Source organism: Podarcis raffonei, chromosome 3, assembly GCF_027172205.1.
Source record: "Podarcis raffonei isolate rPodRaf1 chromosome 3, rPodRaf1.pri, whole genome shotgun sequence".
NCBI lineage: Eukaryota > Metazoa > Chordata > Lepidosauria > Squamata > Lacertidae > Podarcis > Podarcis raffonei.
Genome location: NC_070604.1, coordinates 104825675 through 104851917, shown reverse-complemented (window position 1 = coordinate 104851917; position 26243 = coordinate 104825675). Strand labels below are relative to the sequence as shown.

Below are 26243 nucleotides of genomic sequence, written 5' to 3'. Positions count from 1 at the left end.
GAAAGTCTTTACCAGTCCTTCCTAGATATTCCAGGAACTGAACATGGGACCCACTTACCTACTATAGCCCTTCCTCTCTGAACTCAGTTGGGACCTACTTCCCATAAACAATCACAAAAAATGCTGGAATTACAGAAATTTGCCACTGCCCCAATCTTACTAGGAAATGCATGTGGAACCGGGCATATTTACACATACACCCTTAGCTAAATAAGGAACTCCATGCAGATGCCGCCACTGCTTGATCTAAGTATTGGAGCTGCACATGCTTCGTTGGGAAATCAGCAATTAGCATTAATAGGGGAGGAAGAAAGGGGTGCAACTTCATTTCCCCTACAACAAAACCCTCCCAAACAGCTATCTGACCAGGGTTGGACACGAGCAGTCATTCCACCTGCTTCTACACAATAACATAAAAATAAATAAGATGTTTATGAGAGGCTCACAAGTAGGTCATGAGTGCAACTGTACTCTCCTGTCTGAGATGGAGGATGAGGCTTAAAGTGAAAACTAGTCATGTTCTGTCTCAGATGCAGTAATGCTTCTGAGTATCAGCTGCCAGAAACCACAGGAGGGAAGAGGGCTGCTGCACTGAGGTTCTGCTAGCAAGCTTCTCATGGGCATCTGCTTGGCTACTATGAGAGCAGGATACTGGTGCAGATGGGCCACTGGCCTGATCTTCTCATGTTCTTCTCATGTTCTTGTGTGATCCCAAGCAAATGGTATACAGAGGCTGGTACTGTCTCTGATACTGAAGATAATATAGGCGTTGTGATGATTAGCAGCTGGTAGCCTTATTGTGCCAATGACAAACCTAGACAGCATCTTAAAAAGCAGAGACATCACCTTGCCAACAAAGGTCCGTATAGTTAAAGCTATGGTTTTCCCAGTAGTGATGTATGGAAGTGAGAGCTGGACCATAAAAAAGGCTGATCGCCGAAGAATGGATGCTTTTGAATTATGGTGCTGGAGGAGACTCTTGAGAGTCCCATGGACTGCAAGAAGATCAAACCTATTCCTGAGTGCTCACTGGAAGGACAGATCGTGAAGCTGAGGCTCCAATACTTTGGCCACCTCATGAGAAGAGAAGACTCCCTGGGAAAGATCCTGATGTTGGGAGAGATGGAGGGCACAAGGAGAAGGGGGCGACAGAGGACGAGATGGCTGGACAGTGTTCTCAAAGCTACCAGCATGAGTTTGACCAAACTGCGGGAGGCAGTGGAAGACAGGAGTGCCTGGCGTGCTCTGGTCCATGGGGTCATGAAGAGTCGGACATGACTAAACGACTAAACAACAACAACAGCCAACAACAGCATGAATTTGCCTAACCCTCTTTTAAAGCCATCCAGGTTGGCAACCAAAGCCTGGACAGCAGACTGAACAGGTAGGCCGATCACTTGCTCACAGTCTTTTCCACTATGGCGAAATGGACCCTTTCTGAATTTCTGTATAAATTAAAATATGCACCTTTCATGCAAGATGGTGTCCTTGGCTGTCCTCTTTTTTGGGTGTTGAGTTTCTGCTTTAGGGACAAGCATGTTAAATAGCTACCTTTGTTTATTGCAACAGGCAGTTCCACAGTTCAACTATCAAGAACCTCCAATTTGATGATTCCCACCAAGTGGCTACAAGCCACTGAGTTAGGCTGGTTTTTGCTTTCCAATGATAATTTCAGTCTTGCAACAACAACAACGATTTTGTTTTGCGGTTGTATTTTTATTTATTTATTCACTGAAATGCTGGGTCCTACCTACTGTTAAATGCCAATCTGTCTCCTGACTCTTAACACTCAATGAGAACTATTCGCCAGGGATGGGAAGAGATTCTTCGCACCAGGTAATGTTGGAAGGAATTGAGGTTGTGATTTAGAGAGCCACATGATTATTTAGCAAGCACCCAGCAGGTCTTTCGATTTGTGTTTAGGGAACAGCCGCCTTTGTGTGCAATGCAGCCATCTGATTTTGAAGTGGGGTGGGAGGGGGTGGGGAGACAAAAAGGTTATGTTGGGTGTGTCCAGGACTTTGAAGAACCAAAAGTACCTCTCTCTGGATTGTGGTCAATCTGTCTATGCCTAGCAGCCTTTTCTGATGCAACCAAAGCGTTGAGGAAGTAATTGGACTGTCACCACACTCTGGGGGCTGGTAAAGGTAGAACAGCATCCGCCAACCTGGTGCCTTCCATGAAGGCTGAGGCTCATGGGAGCTGTGGTCCAAAGCATCTGGAGGACACCCAGTTGGCGAAGGCGGATGTAAAATATAAAAACAGCTCTTCCCATTGATAGTGCAACCTAATCACTCGCGCAATATATTCTACAGAGGCAGTACGCCTCTCTGAATACCATTTGGTGGGAATCACAAGTAGAGGAAAGTGTTCTTAGTGTTGGCCATTGCGAGAACAGATTGCTAGATCACATGGACATTTCAACCTGCTCTAGTTGGGCCTGTTTTGTTTTCCTAACCAGCAAACTATATTTTGTAGTTAGCTGGGGCTCTGAACCAGAATTTCAATATGTGGCTGGCAGTTCTGGTTTGTACAGAAGGTACAAACCAAGATTTGTTGGAATGATATGTAACAGTAAACTGTGTTTTGCAACTATCACCACTCGGTGGTGGGGATTGGGGAGTTCCTTTCAGTTTTAATGACAAATTTGCATTAAAAAAAAACACCTCCCAAATTTGCACTTCTTGCAACAACACACAGATACTGCTATCCTTCTGGAATTCACACATCTCCGAATTTTGAAATGCAGTTCTCAAACCAAAGGATATGTGAAAAAACATGCATATATTAGTGGAAAGTCTACATAGAACCATTTGTATTGGTGAAAATAATGTACAAAAATGCATTATGTTCTGGGAAATGGTTTGCCAAAATGTGTATATTAAGGAAAATAGCATGTTGCATATAAAAATGTCTATATTAGGAAAAATACACACCAAATACTGACAAATGTTCATGAGGACTTTTTAAAATAATTGTGAACTGTTGGAGAAATGAACTGAAAAAGAAGACACTTACAAAATCCACATTTTCCAGATTCAGCCATCACTATCTGGTCATATAAACAGTAGCAGAAAAGGAGTTTACACTGGTGCATGGGCCAAAACTGATGACTGCTATAGAGTAAATATCTGCTGCTAAAGTCAATAGGAAAGATACCAATATATGTATTGCTCTGCTACTTTTAAGGCAGTCAGTGTTTAGCCAAAACAAACTCTTTACAGAGCAAAGGTCACATAACACAGCAAGTTGCATGATAAGTATAACCTTTCCACTACTCTAGGTTCCAATCCTGTTTAGACTTGTAGTCTAAAAGCAATGCTAGTCAAATGCAAGAAGTCTATTCAAGTCCTTTTGTTCTGTTCACTTTTGCATATAGATTTGCTCAGAAAAGCTCTTCAGCCAGGGACTCACGTAAAGATTGCTGGGGTGATGGGCCTCAGTTGCATCAGACATGTGCTGAAGCAACTGCCCTGTACCATAGCTTGGTACTGCTCCTAAACACTGCTAGCTGAATAATGATAATAACATGGATGTTGGTGATCTGACACTAAGTAGCATTGCAGTAGTCCAAGCGGGAGATAACCAGAGCATGCACCACTCTGGCGAGACAGTCTGCGGGCAGGTAGGGTTTCAGCCTTCGTACCAGACGGAGCTGATAAACAGCTGTCCTGGACACAGAATTGACCTGCACCTCCATGGACAGCTGTGAGTCCAAAATGACTCCCAGGCTGCGCACCTGCTCCTTCAGGGGCACAGTTACCCCATTCAGGACCAGGGAGTCCTCCACACCAGCTCGCCCCCTGTCCCCCAAGAACAGTACTTTTGTCTTGTCAGGATTCAACCTCAATCCGTTAGCCGCCATCCATCCTCCAACCGCCTCCAGACATTCACACAGGACCTTCACTGCCCTCACTGGTTCCTATTTAAGAGAGAGGTAGAGCTGAGTATCATCCATTTTACTGTATAATGGAGTGTTGGCCTGGAACCTTTGTGGAAAGACTATAGCTCTGTGGTGGGGCATGCAGAAGGTCCCATGTTTGATCCCCAGCATGTCCAGGTAGGACTAAGAAAGGCTGCTCTCTGAAACCCTAAAAAGCTGCTTGCTCTCTGTCACTGTGGACCAGGTTGGGGAGACTGTGGGCCTCCAGATATTGTTGGACTGAGACTCCCATCTGTCCCAGACAGCATGGTCAATAGTTTAGGGTGATGGAAGTCCAGCAACATCTGGAAGGCCACAAGATCCTTACCCATGGTGCTCCTAAAATTGAGCTACATAGATAGACCAATGGTGTCAGACAGGTGTCAAACATGCACACCTGGGTGTGGTGTCCTTGGATAACTTAAAGCTAGCTTTCCATACTTCTGAGCATATAGTCCTTGCGTCACTGAATGGAAAAAGCGCATGAACAACTTCAATTATGAAAATGCCTCGTTTGTCCTTTTGCTCCCTCAAACAGCGTATATGTCAAAATTTGCTACAAAACGTAATTAGCAAATTATCTGGGCACAGTGCAAGTCAATCATAATTGCTTTAAGAGGCTGACTGTAGCAAAGCTGGATGGGTGGTTGCGCTGTTTCATTTTCTGCTGGGGTTTACTAAAGTTCATTACATTGGCTCCAACAGCCACTCTGAAATTCACTATGTGCGTCTTGACACTCTCAAAGAACTCTACTAGGTTAAGTGAGACTGGGCCTGCTCTTGCAGAAGCTATGCTGGTTCTGCTTCAGCGAGGCTTGTTCTTCTACATGCTTGGCTGTGTTATCTTTAACAATGCTTTCCATCAGTTTTCCAGAGACAGCTAACTAGTCTACCATTTCCAGCATCCATCCCTGGATCCCATTTTCAAAATGGATGTTACATTGGCCATTCCCCAGTCTTCAGTAGCTGGAAACCACGGGAGGGGAGAGCACTCTTGTTCTTCGCTTGAGGGTTTCCCATAGGCATCTGAATGGCCACTGCGAGAACAGGATGCTGGATTAGATGGGTCATTGGCCTGATCCAGCAGGCTATTCTTATGTTCACCCACCACTTCCAGTTTATGGGGCTGAACCACCGTAAAATCTGCTTTGTCCCCTCAATTCCAACAGCAATAAGCCAAAGGCTTTAATTTGATCGAAGCTTTTCTCTCGGAGAAAATTTAAGCAAACTTGTGTACTCTTGTCTGCCTTAAAGGGCTATAGTTGTTGCTGTTTTCTGCTTTAATACCATCATTATAATTATCTGTTAGTTAACTTGGACTTTGGGAAGGAGGCGTGAGGCTCTGGCAGGCTCCTAGAGCCCTCCCACCTGCTTTCCAAGCTGGGAAAGCGCTAGCTAGGCTTTGGGAAGGAGACGGGAGCTCTCTAGGACCATGTCAGAGCCCTTACAACCCTTCCCCTAGTGCCTGCTTACCTGGCTTAGGGAAGGCAGTGTGAGGGCTGGGTGTCAAATGTTGCAGAGGGCTGCCAAACAGTGCCTCGAGGGCTGCATGCAGTCCACAAGCTGCGCGTCGGACCATCCTGTTCTAGACTTTACCTCGAACCTTGGTTTAGTTGCCTTCTAAAACTATAGTTTTGCTAACAGAAAACAATTAAGAGGAAGGGCCATAGCTGACTGCATTACAGGGGGCTGGACCAGATGACGCTTGGGTTCCTTGCAACTCTACAATTCTATGATTCTATGACTGGTGGAGCACGTAGAGGTCCCAAGTGCAATCTCCAACATTGCCAGGTAAGGCTGGGAGAGATTTTTGCTTGAAACCCTGGAGAGACGCTGACAGTCAGCACCAACAATACTAAGCCAGATGGGCCATTGACCTGGCTTAGTATAGCAGCTTCCGATGTCTTGTACTTTATCAGTTATGTAGAGTAAGTGAAAAGTGCAAAAAAATAAAAGTAACCCCAAACACGAATCAATGCCCGATTTGACATTGTCCCTTTACAGCAAATGCCTAGCGTAATTTTCAAAGAAAATGTGCCTTTTGTGCTAAAAATATCTTTTGTAAACAAGCTTTGATTGATTCCCACTGTCAGGATGTGCATAGCTCCAGAGGGCCAGAACACATTTCCGCAGATGCTTGCTCACTTCCTTCCATCCAGCTTCTTGGAATGTAGCGGAGGGCTAAAACAACCAGGCTCTCTTTTTGCAAGAATGAACGGCTCAGGTATGATCCAAACCCAAAACTCCACAATCCAATGTGGAGAAGAACCAACATGCTTTTGTATACATGCTATTTTGTTCAAAATATAAAGATTCCTGCTTACACAGCAGCAGGACTTACAACTGGTATTTATTATAATATTTATTGGCCACTCTTTCACAAAAAACGTCAATAATATAATATAACAACAGCCCTGGATAATTCCGGATTCCATTGCTGATGCCCCAAAGTAAATGGATTGTAGATTTCATCTTAAGAGCACAAACCACTGACAATAGTAGTATAAATGCAATTGAAGCGGGGATGACTAACCGGATGATACTGGGCTGCAACTTTCATCATTGCTCCCTATTGACCATGTTGACTTGGGAATCTGACAACATCTGAAGGGCCACAGAACAGCCACACCTGAATTAAAGCAACAATCCTTGACATGTTTACCTGCAATAAATCCCAATGAGCAGGGAGACTTATTTCCACACAACATAGTAAGTCACTGCACACTGACTTAACACCACTTGTTTTGACCACACTGAAGTTCTCAATTGCATAAGGACCTGAGAAGCTGCCTCAGTCCATCAAGCCCAGGAATGTCTTCTCTGATTGGCAGGAGATTTCCAGGGTTTCAGGTAGTTGTATTTCCCAGTCCGACCTGGAGGCACCAAGGACTGAGCCTGGATACTCTGTCACTGAGCTACGGTCAACCCCCAAATTGCAAGTGCAACAGAGTTTGGTCCAAGTTTTGATCAAAACTGGTAAATGTACTATAGCTAATCTGATTACCACCTCTTCCATGGGGCGAGGGTTACACACGAGGGGGCGGGACACCCAGTCACTCCTCACATTTATATTTTGATTGATGTACTGATGTGTAACTTCATTCTGTATGTTTACTAGAAATTAAGTCCTCCTGCATTTACAAGATTGCTTCCAGGTGTATGTGCATAAGCTTGCTGTCTTAGAATGCATGCCAGTCCCCCCCCCCCCCACAAACGGAACATTCTCTGAGCCAAAAACAGCCAATAAAGTCCAAGAAGGCAACAAGTGTTATGCCTTGGGCTATCCTTGAAATATTCAGGTTGATCCTTATATTGAGCGCAATCTTGTAGAGTGCATATTATAAATTACAAACAGGTCCATTTTGCCAAAAAAAACCCATCCACCCCCAACGCTTATGATGTTTCTTAAACCACACAGAAAAACTGTTTTTCACACACATCTCCCTTGTTCCTTACCCGCTTTCTGGCTCGGGTAATAAGGATCTTTTCTCGAAACAAGCTCAGGCCATCTCCCTGACTGCCTTCCCTTTTCTGAAGGAGCTTCCTGTCTGTTTCCTAGCCTTTCCTATTACTTTTACTGTCTGTAGCCACAGAAATAACCCACCAGTTTCCTCCACCTGTTCAAGAAAATATGAAAGAAAAGAAGTAGGTGGGGGGAGGAGGGGGAAAGAGACTAAACGAGACTAAAAAAAGAATGGTCTACTAAGAATGGTCTCCAGGAAAAACTGTCTCAACATAGCCTTTGTTTGTCTAGTCCAAGCCGAAAAGGGTGGCATCCCGTGGGCCTTACTCTATACTTTCTAAAGTTAACTGCCTGACTCAGACTAAACATTGGCCATGTTCACACGTAACAGTAACCCACAGTCACAGGTTATCCCAAAACCATGGTTTGCTGCTGGGTAGCTGATCCTGACTTGCCAAGTGAGTAACAAACCACAATACCTGGTTGAGACGCAATGTGAAGCCGAGGTTGTCAGAGGAGAAGCAAAATAGGAGCATCTGGGGAGCCTACACCAACACACTGCCCATTCACTTTGAACCATGAAAAGCCAAGAAGTGTTGCTTAGCATTAGTTGTGAACTGCCTCTCTGGTTCCCCTTACAAACCACAGTTTCCAATAAGAAGTGAGCCTTGGAGAACATACCGTTCCTCTCTGGCGCAGATTCCGCTCCTCTTGCCTTTATTAAGAACATAAGAAGATCCTCCTGGATCTTCTGTTGTCCAAGCCTCCCTGTCTGACCTTCAGAAAGAACTCTTTCCAGGCCACAAAGGTAAAAAGGTAACATTCACATTTGTTGCTCGGCATGTATGGTTGCCACATCTGGAGGGCAAACCATTCTCCATTCTAACCAAACCTAAGAAGAGACAAGATGGCTCACTCATGCTTCCTTTCACCCTGCTAGTTCAGAACATCAGATGTCACTCTGACTTCAACATGTGTTGGATGTTTTATTCTGTCGGTCAACTGCTAGGCTGTCATCATTCCCCACCCAACCAAGCACAGTACCTATGCCAGAAGAGGCTAGTCTTTAGGCCCCAGATGTTGTTGGACTGCAACTCCCATCATTCCTAACCACTGGCCATGCTGGCTGGAGCTGATGGGCGCTGGAGTCCAACAGCACCTATTTTTATTCAAGTGGTTTACAAAAGGCAAGCTAAAATATTCACTAAAAGCATCGGTGAAAGCAAACATTGAAAACAAGTTCCATAAAAATAATAAAATAAAACCAGTAATTTTGAAACAAATATGCTTACTAAAATCACATGTTACAATCACAGTCTAATGTTGCATACCTGGGTTGGTTTGCCGAAATAAGTAAGTAGCAGGTGCCGAAAACAATACAGCAAAAATGCCTTCTTAATACAGTGGTACCTCGGGTTAAGTACCAGAGGTTCCGGAGGTCCGTTCTTAACCTGAAACTGTTCTTAACCTGAAGCACCACTTTGGCTAATGGGGCCTCCTGCTGCTGCCACGCCGCCGGAGCACGATTTCTGTTCTTATCCTGAAGCAAAGTTCTTAACCTGAAGCACTATTTCTGGGTTAGCGGAGTCTGTAACCTGAAGCGTATGTAACCTGAGGTACGACTGTATTAGAATCATAGATCTGGAAGGGACCACAGGGGTCATCTAGTCCAAGCAATGCAGGAATCTTTTTGCCCAACATGGGGTTTGAACCCATGACACTAAGATTTAGAGTCTCGTGCTCTACCAACTGAGCTATCTGTTAAGATGGGCAGTGAGTTCCAAATTTGGGTGTTGCCACACTAAGGGATCGAATGCTTGCAATCTAGAGGGGCCCCGGAACTGCACAACAACACACTGGGTAAATTTCTGTGTGTTGAATTTCTGTTGATTTCTGAGCGTCATTCTACCATTCAAGGTGATTAAAAAAACAGAAAGACTCCCCCCCAAGTACACCATGAAGAAAATAGGAACAATATTCTACAGCTATTGTTCCCGTTAGCTTCCTGAAATACTAATCTCAGCCGAGCCGGCAGACTACCAGGCCTAATGCTTCCTTCCCAGCATTCTTGCACAGAGCTGCCTACTGTGAAAAATCAAAAGGAAACATGTTACTAACTAAAGAAGGAACCAGAATAAAAGAACGCTTGGTATGTTGCACTCTTTTGAACTCCAAGGCATGGGACCAGCATTTCCTATTATGAAATGATTTAAAAAAGAACAGTTTCAGACCTTCAGGTGGCTTCAGTGGAATACACATAGGACACAAAACTCATTCTAAAAGTAGCACAGGTTCATTCTAAATACAGTGGTACCTCGGGTTAAGTACTTAATTCGTTCTGGAGGTCCGTTCTTAACCTGAAACTGTTCTTAACCTGAAGCAGCACTTTAGCTAATGGGGCCTCCTGCTGCTGCCACGCCGCCGGAGCACGATTTCTGTTCTCTTCCTGAAGCAAAGTTCTTAACCTGAAGCACTATTTCTGGGTTAGCGGAGTCTGTAACCTGAAGCGTATGTAACCTGAAGTGTATGTAACCTGAGGTACCGCTGTACTCATCTTCCCTCTTCTCTTTGGCAAGCTGAAATACAGGTGGGGAGTGGTAGGGGTGCCAACCTGAATAAAATATTGTGGGGGCCCAAATCAGCCCCAACCCACATAACCAATCACGTGATGCAGTGCACACACACCATTTGAATGGGAATGCCCATCAACTTGGTGGGGGCCCAGCTCCCTCAAATATTTTATTGTGGGTGCTGAAGCCCCCATGGCCCCTAGGAGTTGGCTCCTATGAGGGGGGAGACTCAGCTACCAACTTTTCTCAAATGAAGACGTGATGTGACATAACTTGCTTTGAAAATGTTTGAGCTGAATTGATCATTGAACTCCTATACCAAATTTGCCAAGGGATGCTTTTTGTTGGTAAAATAATATAACCCTGCCCCCCGCCCAAGCAAATATGTGTGTAAATTTGGCATGACTGTACTTCTAAGAGTCCAAATGTTTGTTTCAAAAAACAAAACTATAAACTTGAAGTCTTTGTCTGTTTGTTTTAAATAAAAAATGTTAACTTAAATCAGCAAGGTGGGTGTAGGAAGTAATGAGACTAAACAGGAAGGGGAGAGCTTGAAACAAGATAAAGCTGGACATAACATTTTGACTATTTGTATATTTGCTGCTTTGGAAGGGTGGGATACTTCTCAGGCTGATCAGGAGGGATGATCAAACCTGTCAATTTCAGTTTCTCCCCTATTTTTCATTTTTCCACTCTTAACGTCCCTTCTCCACATCAGTTTGCAATTTTTAAAAAAATCCTCATGAAAACTGAGCAGCAAATTTCTCCTCAAATTCACACAGGTGTGTGCAATCTTGTCTAATGTACACTTTTTTACGATTTTTGCACTGTTGTTATTATTTCTTAAATTTCCATACCACCCTTTATCTGAGGATCACAAGACACTTTGCAATATAAAAACACAAAAATACATAACGTAGTAACAAACAAAAAAAAAACAATAACCTACGCACACAGTTTAAAAGCAAAGCAAATTTTCCCCAATATAATGTTTTTTTGTATGGGGTTTTCACGAACATATGCAATTTCATGTACGCCTTACCATAGTTATATGCATTTTTGCACACATTACATGGCTAGAGAACTGCACTGCAACATTCAGAGAAATGTGAATTGGCTGTGTTTCAATTTTTATATTCTTTCGGAAAGTATGAACTAGGGAGGCTTAAAATGAGAACTCTGTTGAGAATTCCTACCCATCTCTGTTGGTCAGATATCATTTGGCAGATTTTATCTGGACTGCTTAAGTCAGTGTTTCTCACTTTCTCACTTTTGAACTCCAGAGCTATGGAGACATCTCCTATCTTTGTAGAATGTGATGCTCAAGATCATGCCAGGCACTTTGACCTCCCACAGGCTCTTTTGCAACCCTCCCACAATGTGTTCTACATCAGTAGCTTGGGTGACAAATTTTCATAAGTAGGACCTGCAAAAAATGTTGCAGTGTGGCATATCTAGGATTCCAGCCAGCCATGACTTTTTCTAAAATACTGCATTTCACACACACAAACAGAGAGAGACAGAGAGAGATGAGGCGGAGGAGGAGGAGGAGGAGGAGGAGGAGGAGGGAGAAAGGTTTTTGCAGTATGTACTGACAGGTGGTGTTGTGGGTTAAACCACAGAGCCTAGGACTTGCCGATCAGAAGGTCAGCAGTTCGAATCCCCACGACGGGGTGAGCTCCCGTTGCTCGGTCCCTGCTCCTGCCAACCTAGCAGTTCGAAAGCACGTCAAAGTGCAAGTAGATAAATAGGTACCGCTCTGGTGGGAAGGTAAACGGCGATTCCGTGCGCTGCTCTGGTTCGCCAGAAGCGGCTTAGTCATGCTGGCCACATGACCCGGAAGCTGTACGCCGGCTCCCTTGGCCAATAAAGCAAGATGAGCGTCGCAATCCCAGAATCAGCCACGACTGGACCTAATGGTCAGGGGTCCCTTTACCTTTACTGATCCACACTCTGAGAATGCATTTTCCTGCTTGGCAGGGGGTTGGACTCGATGGCCCTTGTGGTCTCTTCCAACTCTATGATTCTATGATTCTATGATTCTATGATTTATGATTAAGATATAGGCCTATAGACATAAAGGCACAATGCTGCGTACTGATCTACACATCTGTTACCCATACATGTGGTTTTGAAGAATAAGGATCACATCTAGGCACACCATGGCCATAGGAACCTATTCTTTTGGATGTCAGGTTTGCTAGGAGAGAATGCTAGGGTGTTAGAAAAAGGTTGCTGCACTGCTGATTCCCCATGTCCCATAGATAGGTAATTAAATAGCGGGCTTGAGTTCAAAAACGGAGAAACACACATCACACTTGATGGTACACCACATAAACTAATAGATATAGTAATGTTTTTCTGCGTCTCTGGGTTCTGTTCTGTTCTCTGGGGGCCTCGAACTTTTAACAAGACTTGCAACTACAGCTCAAGAAAACCAATAGCAACGAAGGAACCAGTAAGCAACAGTCAAATACTGGCTTTGAGAGAAATGCATATTACAGAAGTGAGTGGAATCCAGTTAGCACCCTTGCTTTCACACAGCAGGAGCATCTACTATCACAGCTCCCTGGGCACCCCCAAAATCTGTTCCAGAGGGTTGGGGGAGGTGAGTTGCAGGAAGAAAGGGGAACTGGCAAAAATTGCTTCCCTCCCCATTCTGCTGGCAGAAGCCTCTGCTGGATCCAAAGGTCTTTCATCAGCATGGGAGGTCTCATTGGATGAAGCCCTTCAAGCAGGAGGAGGGAAATCCAAAAGGTTGTGCACACCTGCCTTAAGAAGTAAAACAGCTACAGCCCTGGGATAATAATCTCCACTGACTTACTGCACAATACGCAGTCAGGAAGCTTTCCTGAAACTCTGAATGTTCTCACTGATAGAATTACGAATTACAGACTGGAGCTATCCAACTAGCTATGTAACTTTGGGAGGGGAAATCAACAGGCAGACCCAACTTAGCAAAGGACGAACTTTGAAAGAGGATGCACACTCCAGAACAGGAAATAATGGTTTGTTATTGTTTTAATCCAAACTGCCTTAATTTCCTCCCTGCTCGATGCATTAAACCACTTAGCGTAAGGGGTGACGCAATCCTCCGATTCGAAATAACATCTGCCTACGATCCTATTTTTAACTAAATGAACGGGGCATTAATTCCAAAGATTGGAGGCTAACATTTTTTATTTTTTTTAAAACCTAATTCACATCACTTGTTATTTCTGGAAATATTTGGGGGGGAGCGGTAAATGGAAGATTCAGAAGTATAACATGCTTGACGTGGGACTGGCAATCTGGCAAAAGTGTCATAGATTTTTAACTCAGCCGGTATTGAATGATGCAATGAATATGTATTTTCCCCTCTGGCAGCTGTCTATAGTGTTGGTGGCTCCTGCCATGCAGAGTCGGAAGGGAACACAAGGGTCAGCAAGACCAAATCCCTGCAACGCAGAATTTTTCTGCCCAAGATGGCACTTGAACCCACAATCCCGAGATTAATCATCTCACCAAGCCTTACTTTAGGGGTGACAGTCCCGATTTCTCTGCTGGATGTGGACTGCCAGGTGGCCATGAGGGCAGAAGAACCTGCCTAATCAATCTAGGTAGTCCATCTAGCTACAGTGACCAGTAGCCACTCTCCAGACAGGATTCCCCCCTAGTCCTACCAGGAGACACAATGGCTAGAACCTGGGATCTTCTGCAAGCAGAACATGTGCCGTGCCAATGGACTATGGATCCTTACCCGGGATCCATTGCATGGTGCATGACAAGTAGCTCTGTTGACAGCATGTTACTTGCCCACAGAAACACCATCATGGAAACCTCTAATTAAACACTCTGAATAATGAGGTTCACATGCATAAGCAAACAAACACTCTCTCTGACCAAGCTCCATTTTGCATGGCTCCCGTGGGCTGAGCAACGTGGGTGGTTTTCCGCCTGATGCATTAAGGCAGCCAGACTAGATTTTATTGGGCAGGGAATCTAGGCCATATCACAAATCTACTCTCTGTTGCAAGCAGCGCTAATCAAGTCATTAGGGTGGACCATTCAGTCTGTTTCCGGTCTGTGCATATTCATAAATCTGTTCCCTCTTGTTTCCGCATTAATCTGTGCAGGTGTTTTTTTTAAAAAAAGAAACATGTAAAAAAACATTTAAATATGTATTTTTCTTTCAAAATATGCAGAAGTTTCAATCCCCAGCAACTCGAGGTAGAACTGGGAGAGAATTGTGCCTGAAACTCTGGAGAGCTGTTGCCAGGCTAGTGTAGAAAAGACTGAGCAAAATGGACCAATGGTTTGATTCTGCATATGGCAGCGCCCAGTGCTTAAACGCACATTTCTAAACTTATTATATCTCAGAATAGACATTTAATGTTGAATTTCAAAATGCACATTTCAAAATGCACCTCGATACAAGTTTTGGACCAGGAGATGCACTGCAAAATTTGAAGGAGTGGGAAATCAGAAAGCTGACTATGTTTCAATCTGCATATTAGCCAAAAGAGGTGTAGCTGAGGTCCTTTCATATCAGATTTCTCCAGAATCCCATTCATCAGACACCTCTGTTAGCATTCTCTTTTGCTGGGCAGGCTTCTGCTGGTATAGAAGTATGCAAGCTTTTGAATTATACAAGGGCTCTTTGGCAGAATGGAAATATAAGATAATTTTCAGCTGTACAGATGGCAAAGATAACAAGACATGAAACACTTCTGGCACTTCAAGGAGATGGCCGACCAATCTCCAAAGGTGTTTTTCCTGCCTTCACACAAACAGAGACTTGCACACACAGCAGAGGGTTGCAGACTACAGAAATGACCAGCAATGAGCTATAGATACTTAGGGAGACAGAATGGCCTTTATATGCTATCCTGTTTAAGCAAAGACCTTCTAAAGGCAGTTATGCAACCGTCTTTTCCACACAAGATTGAGATATGCTTGTCCCAGCATGGAAATCTTTTGTGATTTACCATCTCTGGCATTTTAATTAGATTAAAAATTCCTCAAGCTTGAAAATCTTTTAATTGGTTTTAATTAACATTGGTCCGGGTTTATTTTTAGGTGTATGCCTTGCCTTTGTGAAGCAATGCTGATTTTGTGCATGTGCGTGTGTCTTATTTGTCTTTTATTTGTTACTTGGGCAATGCATTAATTTTATGTATGTAATACCAGTATAGACCTTTCCTTCCTCCACAGCCAACTTGGCAGGAGTGAGGAACAAATTGGGTATAAATTTAAACAAATTCCTGGGCTTGGATTGCCATCTTTAAAAACAAACACAAACAAAACAGCAACCACCACCAAAAAGTAGTTGCAGGTGGATAAAATGTGTGGGGGAATGGATCCTTCCACCCAATGTTTTCCTTCTGAAAAATCTCCCAAAGTAATTTGCCCTTGAACAGGGCCAGCCCAAGACATTCTGCTGCTTGACCGCTACACCACTGAACAATATTGAAAGGTCCTGGGAACTGGGGGCCATGCTCCCCAAATGGGAAGTTTGATGGACCTGAGACAAGGCGCTGGGTTGCCAGTTGTCACTGGACAACACACCACCTGTTAAGTTGTGGGTGAACATATCAGACGACACAGCGATTCTTCAAACAGCTCTTGTTTATTCACAGGCCAGAACAGAAGTGAACTGAAGGGTTCAGTCAGCCTGCTTATATAGAGCTCCAGTACAACGTAACTGTAACCATTTTCTAAAACTATCCAATCACTGAACGTCACTTTCGATCCATTATTTGCATAACTATCTACAGTATCCCCCTGCTGGCCCAGGGTGAGAACTTCAGTACATAACACCACCATTCATAGACATCTCTGCTTTTACAAAGCTTACCTGAAGACAATAGTTTGTGTGTCCGCAAGAAACTGATTGCGAGGCGCATTATCGATGCTTTGTCCAGGTGTGAGCTGATGTTGTGAGGCAAAGGGAGTTCATGGGCCAGCTCATAGAAGACTTCTGTCTCCTTGCTCCTCCTGCACCTTGCGGCATCTCTCGACTTCTCCTTCCTCCTTTCAGAACTGCTCCTGTGATGACAAAGAAAAGACAAAAGGAGAAAGAGAAAATAATTGTACCGACTGTAAAAGCTATTGAGAAGTAATAATTTATAGTCCAACAGTACAAATACAAGGGCCTTCTGGAACGGGGACAATGTTCTCAATCTCACTGAGTTCACAATGGTTTGTTCTAAATTAGCTGTTGTATTTGCCTTATCCCTCATAATCTCACATCCTCTGGGCAATGCACCATTTTTCAGTTCAAAACCATTTAATCTTAAGAAAATCAATCAACCGTGGTAATTAAAACCCACAAAAGGAAGAAAACTGGACAAAGAACATATTGCCAGTCACAACTAACCCCACCGAGTGCTAAAAACGATATTGCATCGCATAAAAGCAGACAAGTGACATCAGTATTGATGTTCATTAAAAAGGTGAGCTCTGAGTTGACAAAAGTGGCGGGAGACTAAATGATCGCTGTTTTCTGATGGCACCGTGATCTGAAGTAGGAATTAAATACAGTGGTACCTCGGGTTACGATCTTAATTCATTCCGGAGGTCCGTTCTTAACCTGAAACCGTTCTTAACCTGAGACGTGCTTTCACTAATAGGGCCTCCTGCCACCACAGTGCAGCTGCGTGATTTCCGTTCTCATCCTGGGGCAAAGTTCGCAACCCGAGGTACTACTTCCGGGTTAGCGGAGTTTGTAACCCAAAGCGTTTGTAACCCAAGGTACCACGGTACAAGGAATGGGACCAGCAACAAAATGTGTCCTCGCCTCCAAGCAGGTCGTATCCTTGCCTGCTTACCAGTCAGCCATACCTTCCTCCAGTGTATTGTAAGCTGTACAGAGTTCAGGCAGGGCATTCTGATCCCCACCAAAGCCCAGTTGTCCAGTTTTACTTTCTTTTCAGCATCCTATGGCTTCTGAACAAGCTCAATCAACTTTGTTGTTGTTTTTCTCCCCCTGCCCTTTTCTTTATATAGATAGCATTTCTACAAACATGGGGTTTCCCCCAAGCATGCCAATATCTCATTTCTCAATGGCCCCATCTGGGCCTCATTCAAGTTGCTGCTCACCACCTGTACCCACTATTTAAGGGAGTGGTGCTTAATTCATAATTTCAGCCTGTGGTCTCCTTAGCTCATGCCTCTGTTTTCCTGTTAAGAAACAAGGAGAGGCAATCACTTTATACAGCACAGGCCCAGCAGCACAGGTGTTCTGACCTGAGGGCACAACAATGAAGGAGGCAAACTATTCTCTTTTAGGCTGCAATCCTGTGCATGCTTAATTGGGATCAGGTCCCAGAGAACTCAGTGAAACACATCTTTTTTGGTACTGAAAAACTTCACTGGCTCCCAGTTCATCCCTGAGCATTCAACTCAGGTTGTTGGTGCTTCCCTATAAAGCCCTATACAACTTTGCAGAGCCGACCCAAGAAACTTTAATACCTGAGGCAAGGACAAGATACACACACAGAGAGAGAATGTATGGAAGCCAACTGGACTTGTAGCTGAATTTTACTACAACACTGGGTTATAAGGATGGGTCGTCATCCTCTACCACACCTGAGGGCAGCAGACTAACTCAGAAAGTTGAGGGCACCAACCCCTCACTGCTGCTGCCCACCCTCAAGCATCTACAGGCGAACTAATATCAGTGTACGGGAAGAAGCAAAGATCACCAGTGTTGAAGCAATGATTTTTCGACATCAACTTCGTTGGACTGGTCATGTTGTGCGGATGCCTGATGATCATCTTCCAAAGCAACTACTCTATTCCAAACTTTAAAATGGAAAACGTAATGCTGGTGGTCAACAAAAAAGGTTTAAAGACTGTCTCAAGGCAAAGCTTAAAAAATGTAGTATAAGCACTGACAACTGGGAAACACTGGCCTGCGAGCGCTCCAGTTGGAGAACAGCCTTTCCCAAAGGTGTCATGGGCTTTGAAGATGCTTGAACTCAGGACAAAAGGGAGAAACGTGCTAAGAGGAAGGCACGCTTGGCAAATCCACACCATGATCAACTCCCGCCCGGAAACCAATGCCCACACTGTGGAAGGACGTGTGGATCCAGAATTGCCTCCACAGTCACTTATGGACTCATCGTTAAAACCGTGTTTATGGAAGACAATCTACGAGTGATCCCCAAAGAAGAAGCATTTGCCAGATGAGTTGACTGCCCCACTCTTCCTAATGCTAGGGCCAGCACTGATGGCATTCATTTTTCTCTCCCGTCTTTCTCCCAAGTTGGGGTTAATGGCAGCTCATATTCAAGAAATGGAAAACTATATTTAACTGAAGACTTTGATGGCTTCCCCTGGAAAAGGAGGACGAGCAAAGGTTGGTTCTTGCTGACATATGATTGTCCAAAATCTCCCATTAGTTTCTAGAGTCCTATTGGTTTTTGATATAGGAACACTTGGGTTCACCCCACCCCACCCCACCCCACCCCATGACACTGGGGAAAATATTCCTATGCACATGCAAGCAGTCCACATCCCATTGTATCTGTGCTGAACAGCATTTTTTTTAATCAAAAACATTTTGCAAGTTTTGTTCTTTTTCAAAGGTGAATGTGCAGGAGACATCCAAGCCCAACTAAGTCTCTACCTGAGCCTTTGGGAATACTGCAAGTTAAAGAGATAAATTTTCTGCAGAACTAGCCAACTGAATCGCAAAAGCTTCATCATAAAGAAATACACTCGTGGCGTATAATCACATGCAAGGCCCCTCCCAAACTAATTTCTTCAACAAAGGTACTTGTTCAGCAACCTCAGCAATGCCTTAAATAGCCTTAGATGCTTAAGATTACAGACACAATAGCCCCACTAAGTAGCGTTTAGAAGGTTCCCCACCCCACCCCAACTTCTACAGCAAAAGGGGACACTTCTATGATATCGATTGCTGGTTGCCCACAATTATTATCAGCTATTTTGAATTAAAATGCTCCAGGGAAGGAATACAAGAGAGAAGTGTGTGTTGCTGGATGATGGAAAATAAGAAGTTGTGAATTAAGTTCTCAAGCTCCTTTACTCAGACTGTTGGTCTATTTAGCTTTGCACTGCCTGGCAGTGTATCTTCAGGGTTCCCGACATAGTTTTCTCCCAGCCCCACCTGCAGATATTGAGGACACTGCTCTGCCACTAAGCTACAAGCCTTCCCCCCCCCCCATCACAAGGGCTATATATCAGAGTTTCTGTGTGCTTTGGCACTTGTCACAGTGCCCCGTTGCACCAGAAGCAGTTTAGTCGTGCTGGCCGCATGATCTGGGAAAGCTGTCTGCAGACAAACGCTGGCTCCCTCGGCCTGAAAGCAGAGATGAGCGTCGCACTCCATAGTCAAATTTGCTTGGACTTAACCATCCAAGAGTCCTGTACCTTTACCTTTATATCAGCTGCAATCAAATTCTCTGCCAAAACCAGCTGCTTCTCTCCCAACTTTTAAAATCCACAAAGCTGTCAATCAGGGTTGTGGTCTTTAATATAATATAATAATAATAATTTATTATTTATACCCCGCCCATCTGGCTGGGCTTCCCCAGCCACTCTGGGCGGCTTCCAACAAAATATTAAAATACAGTAGTCTGTAAAACATTAAAAGCTCCCCTAAACAGGGCTGCCTTCAGATGTCTTCTAAAAGTCTGGTAGTTGTTCTCTTTGACATCTGGTGGGAGGGCGTTCCACAGGGCAGGCGCCACTACCAAGAAGGCCCTCCACCTGGTTCCCTGTAACTTAGCTTCTCGCAGTGAGGGAACCACCAGAAGGCATTCTCCCTTCTCTCACGCCGCTGAGAGTGCTTCTTCTGAAACTGGTATGTCTTGCAGTGCATATGCGCACCTCATCTCTAAACAAGAAAGCATGCTTTCTTCCCCATTTTATTTTTATTCATATGCAGATTTTAATTAAAATCTAGATTGTCTGTGAAAGGTTTTGAATCACATAGTTTCTGGGCTCTTTTGCTCCTCTGTCCATCACACTTCCATATCCAGGAGCTCACGATGCCTGTCATGGGTTTTACCGCCCCCCCCCCCCGCCGCCATTTGATTTTTACAAGAACCCTGCCATTTTGGTTATACTGAGAGATTTGGGGCCGGTTCACATGGCACTTTCTTGTGCACTTGGTGCAGGTTCTTTGCAGTGCCCACACAATATCGCGTTTGTCAAAATGCCATCCTCTATCCCCTCTCCCCTTAAATCCAGAATTATCATTCATTTGGGCGGGTTTTGCTTATTGGATTTGGAAATGGTAAATCTGGATCAAATTTAGCTGAGGGTAACCACAGTCATGCGGACACTACCAAAACATGCATGTACTGAGCAGCACTGAGTCCACAATAAGAGAAACTCTACTTGCCTTGTGAGCTTCACTGCTGAATAGGGAGGAGTGCGTTTCAGTTTGATTTGCCCCAAGTATTTTTAATGAACTATGCCACACTGGCACAGGCAAAGATCATTTCTTATCTTGAATTTATGTCCTGCCTTTCCATGAGAACACACCCAAGAGTTATAGCCAAGGGTCAGCAAAAAATTTTAGATGCAAGCCGGTCCACTGTCCCTCAGACCTTGTGGTGGGCCAAAGAAGTGGCACCAGGGACGGGGGCTGGAAGAAGAGGTGAGGGGCGCAAGTAGTCCTCCTCCCCACCCCCCAGCCCCAGCCCCAACCGCTGTGCTTACCTTCCCTGGGGCTGCTGACACCACCACCACAACACCGCTGCTGCTGCTGCTTCTCATGGATAGGCAGAGCGAGCTTGTCCACTCCGCTCTCTGGCCCACAGGAGCACCAAGATGGCGGCGGCTGAGGGAAGATGAGCAGCACGAAAGGGCTGGCTCCAGAGAGGGGCTATTTAAAATGGTGCCCAGCCAACTCAGCTGAGCCCCATTCCTCCTCTAGGCAGGGCAGGGAAAAGCCAGGAGGAGGGAGGGAGGAGGCGCCGCCACGGTGTGTGAGAGGGAGGGGGGAATGGAATGGCGCTGGGGGGGGAGAATGGCGCAGCCCTAACGAACAGAATCCCCACGCCGATCCAGGGACAGTCCCCAGGCCAGATCCTGAAGGCAATTGGGCCTGATCCAGCCCGCAGCCCTTAGTTTGCCGACCCCTGGATTTATCTCTGCCTTAGGGCCGGCCCTACCTTTAGGCAGAGTGAGGTAGCCACCTCACATAACTGATCGGCAGCTGAGGACCTCCATGCACACTGCCCAGGTTGCGCCCTGGGGAGGTCACTTTAGTGCTACTAACGCAACGGTTTGACTTCACCCCCCACAAGCGCACTCAATTGTCTCTCGAGACAGACGGATGCCAGCAACAACAACAATAAAATGTGACGAAATCGTTTGTTATTTAATTTATGATCATTGCATTCTTACTGTCAGATGACAGGGGGACGAGATCCGTTTGTGAGGTGCTTTTTTCCTGCCTTGTAGTACAAAGCTTAACAGCCAAAAACAGGGTTAAGGCTTAACTCTGGTTTTGGTTGTCAGGTGCCAAAATAACTTTCCTGGCTTTGAGCACTGCTATGAACCTTGACTAGAGGCAGACGGTACACAGGGAAAACGCCTTGGGCTGTGTCCTGTTAGCTCTTGAGGAACCAACCAGCTCAGCTCTTACAGAAAGCTCAGTGAAAGGAGAGTGTCCTGTCATACCACTGTTGTGCTGTGTGTGTGTGTGTGTGTGTGTGTGTGTGTGTGTGTGCGCGCGCGCAGTCATTAGTTCCCGCAACTCAAAGGTTAGGGACCCATGGGTAATTAAGCTGTCAGAAATAAATGCTGCTGTCAAAAGGCTTGCTATCACAGCTTCAAATGCCAACTTGCAGAACAAGTACTTTTAAATGTTACCAGGAGATGAAAGAACATATACCCGGCTTTCTGGACGGGACGCATGGAAACTTCAAACTGCTGACCAAACTGACCGGATAACTTTAGAGTATTTAAAAGGGGCAATTAAATAATGATTCTATGTTTCCTTCTCCTTGCTAAGTATGATGCAATGTTTACTACCGCTTTACATAAATGGCGTGTCCACATCATCAAAAACAACCTTCATATAACACAGATTCCAAAGAGCTCCAAATGTAATCCACTCATTGGATGCATCCAGTTATGTCCTTTTAGCAGTAGAAACCACACCACTGACTTCCATGGATAATGTCTAGAGTGAGCTAACTGCATAGCCCTGCACCTTTGTTGTTGTTTAGTCGTTTAGTCGTGTCCGACTCTTTGTGACCCCATGGACCAGAGCACGCCAGGCACTCCTGTCTTCCACTGCCTCCCGCAGTTTGGTCAAACTCATGCCGGTAGCTTCGAGAACACTGTCCAACCATCTCGTCCTCTGTCATCCCCTTCTCCTTGTGCCCTCCATCTTTCCCAACATCAGGGTCTTTTCCAGGGAGTCTTCTCTTCTCATGAGGTGGCCAAAGTATTGGAGCCTCAGCTTCATGATCTGTCCTTCCAGTGAGCACTCAGGGCTGATTTCCTTAAGAATGGATAGCTTGGATCTTCTTGCAGTCCATGGGACTCTCAAGAGTCTCCTCCAGCACCATAATTCAAAAGCATCAATTCTTCAGCGATCAGCCTTCTTTATGGTCCAGCTCTCACTTCCATACATCACTACTGGGAACCGCTCAATGGTCAATCCAGTGGTGGAGCTTCATGTTCCAGCACCGGGGGGGGAGGGGTGGAGAGCAGGCGGGGCAGGGCTGGCGCTTGTCCTGGGGGCATGGTGCACCATCTGCAGGGGCTTGGCCCCCAGCCGCAATGGCACCCCACTGGTGCCAGGGGCGGTGCGCTCCCCCCCCACTCCTCTTCCTCCGCCAGTGGGTCAATCCAGTCTTTAAAAGAAGGCTGGCCCTACCATTAGGCACAGAGGGAGGTGGCAGCCTCAGGTGGCAAATACTGGAGGCAACGGTGGCAGCCCTACAGCTGTACTTCCTAAGCAAACACACCCACACACCCCCACCATGACACACAGCATGTCCTGCTCCCTAACCTAGTCCACAGCTTTAGGTGCAGGAGAGGATGCTATTTTATCACCAGTGCTGTTAAGTAAGATTCAGCCCAGGTGGCTTCTTTGCATGGAATGTGAAGAGGATGCCATCTTGCCCTTTATTTCAGATAGCAACATCTCTCGGGCAGGTGCTGAAGGCCAAACCATACCAAAGGCAAATTAGGGGTTGCTGGAAAAATTTAAAATAAGGATGCAGAAAAAGGAGGTATGGGGAAGTCGTTGAAAGAAGGTTTAAGGAAAAGAAGGTTAAGAAATTATACATGTTTATATGTTTGTTTGTTTTTGTATTGTTTTGTATTGTTATTTAATATGTGTTGGAAAATTAATAAAAATTTATTTTAAAAAAAAAAAAAAACCATACCAAAGGCATTGCAGGTACAGCTCCTGAGACCCCCAGCTTTATGCTTTGGTCCACTTTGTAAATGACTTTTCTATCTTAGAGGACTGTCCAGTAGCAGACAGCGTAGTGTTGCTGCAGTGCTTACCTGACCTCCCGCTGACTGTGTCACTGCAGCACACAGAGGGGGAAACTTTTGTGTGCACCTTTTAAATGTACTATGTGAGACCTTTAGAGGTGAGACAGTTGGGTTCTTCCTATGCTGGACAACTGGGTTCTTCCCCCATGGACACCCTCCCCATTTTTCAAACAAAACGATTGATGCAATTCAACCATTTTCTTCCAGTAGCCACTTTTAAGGCTGGTTTGCAATGCCTAAACAGTTTCGTTACAAGTTGTTGACGGAAGCATGAATCTGCTCAATCACATCGAAAGCACACTTGCCAAAACTCACTCTCAGCTTTTTATATTATTGCTTTATTTCACATCATTTGCATTTATGATATCGCTAATAAAATGCGGGCCAAGATCACACTAGAGTGATGATAATAATACCCAACGCTGGAGCCCCAATTATTCCTTTTGTGTTTGGTGAGTCTCGAGATCCTAATCTCAGAGAGAGAGAGAGAGAGAGAGGAGTCTTTCCTTGTGGCAATCAGTCATTTATTCTCAACAGCTTATCTGCAGGTTTGCAAAAGCATCATCGGCCAGAAGCTAAAGAAGCACTGCTGAGATCTGCCTGCAGATAAGTCAACTATTTACATAATCTTTTTTTTAAAAGTGCATACCAAAAGCTGAGCTTTATCTCTTTGGGAAAGGGTAAAGTAATGGTGGTCAAAGTGCAGGGCAAGGATTTTCTGAGCTGCAAAGTTTTAACGTGCAGCTCTCAGCCACTATTAGGGGGCAAGGCGTTTTACAGCCTTTGTACGCTTACTCAAAAGCAGAAGTGGGTCACCGGGTGGGACAGAGGCACTCTGCTAGCTTCCCCAAGATGGGCTGCTCCCACTTAACAGGAGGCAAAAGGGGCATGACAGCAAGGAGGCTGGTGTGCTGCAAATGCAGAAGCAGCAGATTGGCAGTGCCTCCAAGATTAAAAGCATCATGCCTCTGAGAGCACTTAATGCAAAATAGCAGGAGAGGGCTATGACCTGGCTTGCATGTTTTCCACAGGCATCTGGTTGGCCACTGTGGGAACAGGGTGGGCCTTGGATCAGGGCCAGCAGGGGCCTTCTTGTTATGTTCATTTGACACAAGCAACACCTTCCGTTTCAAAAACCCTCCCCAAGGTGTGTTGATCAATATCATACAAAAGCGACATTGACAAGATAGACATTCCATCCAGCACAAGGAACAAGTACAAGTGTCACCCTGGGCTCCTTGGATATATTATTATTATTATCATAGCTGTCAACTTTCAGATTTGAAAATAAGGGATCAGCAGCCTCGAAAATAAGGGATCAGCAGCCTCACCTGTCCCAGGGACAGTCTACGGGATACCTAACAATCCGGGATAGCAGTGGGAAACAGGCTGGAATAAGGGAATTTCCCGCAAAAAAAAAGGGAAGGTTGACAGCTATGCTGCTGCTGATTATTATTATTAGGAATAATTGCAACTACTACTACTACTTTCTGCAGTAGCAGCAATCATGAGCACCAACCACACCTTGCTCACATACCAAAAAAAGTATCCAATGAACCGAAACCGGTTCAGATTCAACCCTAGGAAAACCATGACAACATCACTGCCTATGGCAGTGGCAAATTTCAGCCAGCCCCTTCAGCTCTGCAATGGAACATTTGCTGTTCCTGCTTTATGCTTGGTAATGATGGATTGCTCTTGTTACTGGGCAAACTACCCTGGAGCAATGGCCTTTGGGTCTACCAAGGAATGCCTTCAATCCAGCGGAAACAATTCGCAAGCAGAGCCTTAGCTACGGCTGGGTGTGTGGTGGGGGTGGGACTAGCCAGGTTTTTTGGCCCAGGTGAAGCCTCTAGAGGGGTGTCACTGAGGCTCCCAACCTGCATGTGTGTGTACACAAATGCACGTGAGTGGGAACCAAACTGGTTTTTGACCCAGGTGAAATGAAGCCTAGTTTTGCCCCTGTCTCAAGTATTGGGAATTTATGTCTTGAGTATATGACTTGATCTTTTAAAAAGGGCAATACGAAAAGGCAACTATACCCTTCACAAAAACACAAGCATTGCCTGAAGTTATGGAAAATACCATAAACCAAGCGATGATTAATAGGTCTCATATTTTGGATCAAGTTGTACTATGCACGTGGCCAATATTGATCTCAGCTGAGTAATGATTGGGAAATTTATTTGTCTTAGTCCAAAACAGGAAGTGGTTAAGCAATTTAATGCCCCTTTAACCGATGGCGATGCATTTATTTTCAAACGTTTAAAGTGCTATATTTCAACTGCAGTTTGTTTCTAGCCATTAGAGAATGTTACACCCTGTTTTACTTTTTTATTCATTATGGAGAGTACATGAAAAAGCAAGGGAGATGGATTTTTCTGTTTATTTTGAAAATACAGTGACACACACACACAAAATGGACATTCTGAATGAATATGTTTGCTTTACTGCAGAGTGAGTGGAAAGTAGAGCATTTGTTTGGAAGAACTTTCCCCCTGTTAACCCAGTTTTTCCTTCTCTGGGGGATGCCTGAGGAACCCCGAGGCCCATGCAAAAGTGTATTGCAGCCCACCAAACCTGTTCCCATTCATGCAGAGCCAGTTTGACTTCCCATTGCAAATCCCATGCAAATCTCAAAACAAAATTCACAAGGGGTACACAGCAACTCACATAGCAGAAAGAGCTTTCTATAAGCATGGATGTATGAAGAAGGCCAGGACACGACCACACTTGGAAAACTGCGCACAATTCTGGCTGAAGCATCACAGAAAGGATATCATATTACTGGGAAAGATGCAGAAAAGGGCAA

The 26243-nt window shown here is 44.9% G+C and overlaps 1 protein-coding gene across 1 annotated transcript in view; it reads right to left on the bottom strand.

Annotated features, from left to right (window-relative positions):
* EPAS1 (endothelial PAS domain protein 1) overlaps window positions 1-26243 on the bottom strand; it is a 126387-nt gene that overhangs the window by 43017 nt on the left and 57127 nt on the right. The window contains 1 exon segment of the mRNA XM_053383376.1: window positions 15792-15982. Within this exon segment, the coding sequence (XP_053239351.1) occupies window positions 15792-15982 (191 nt within the window).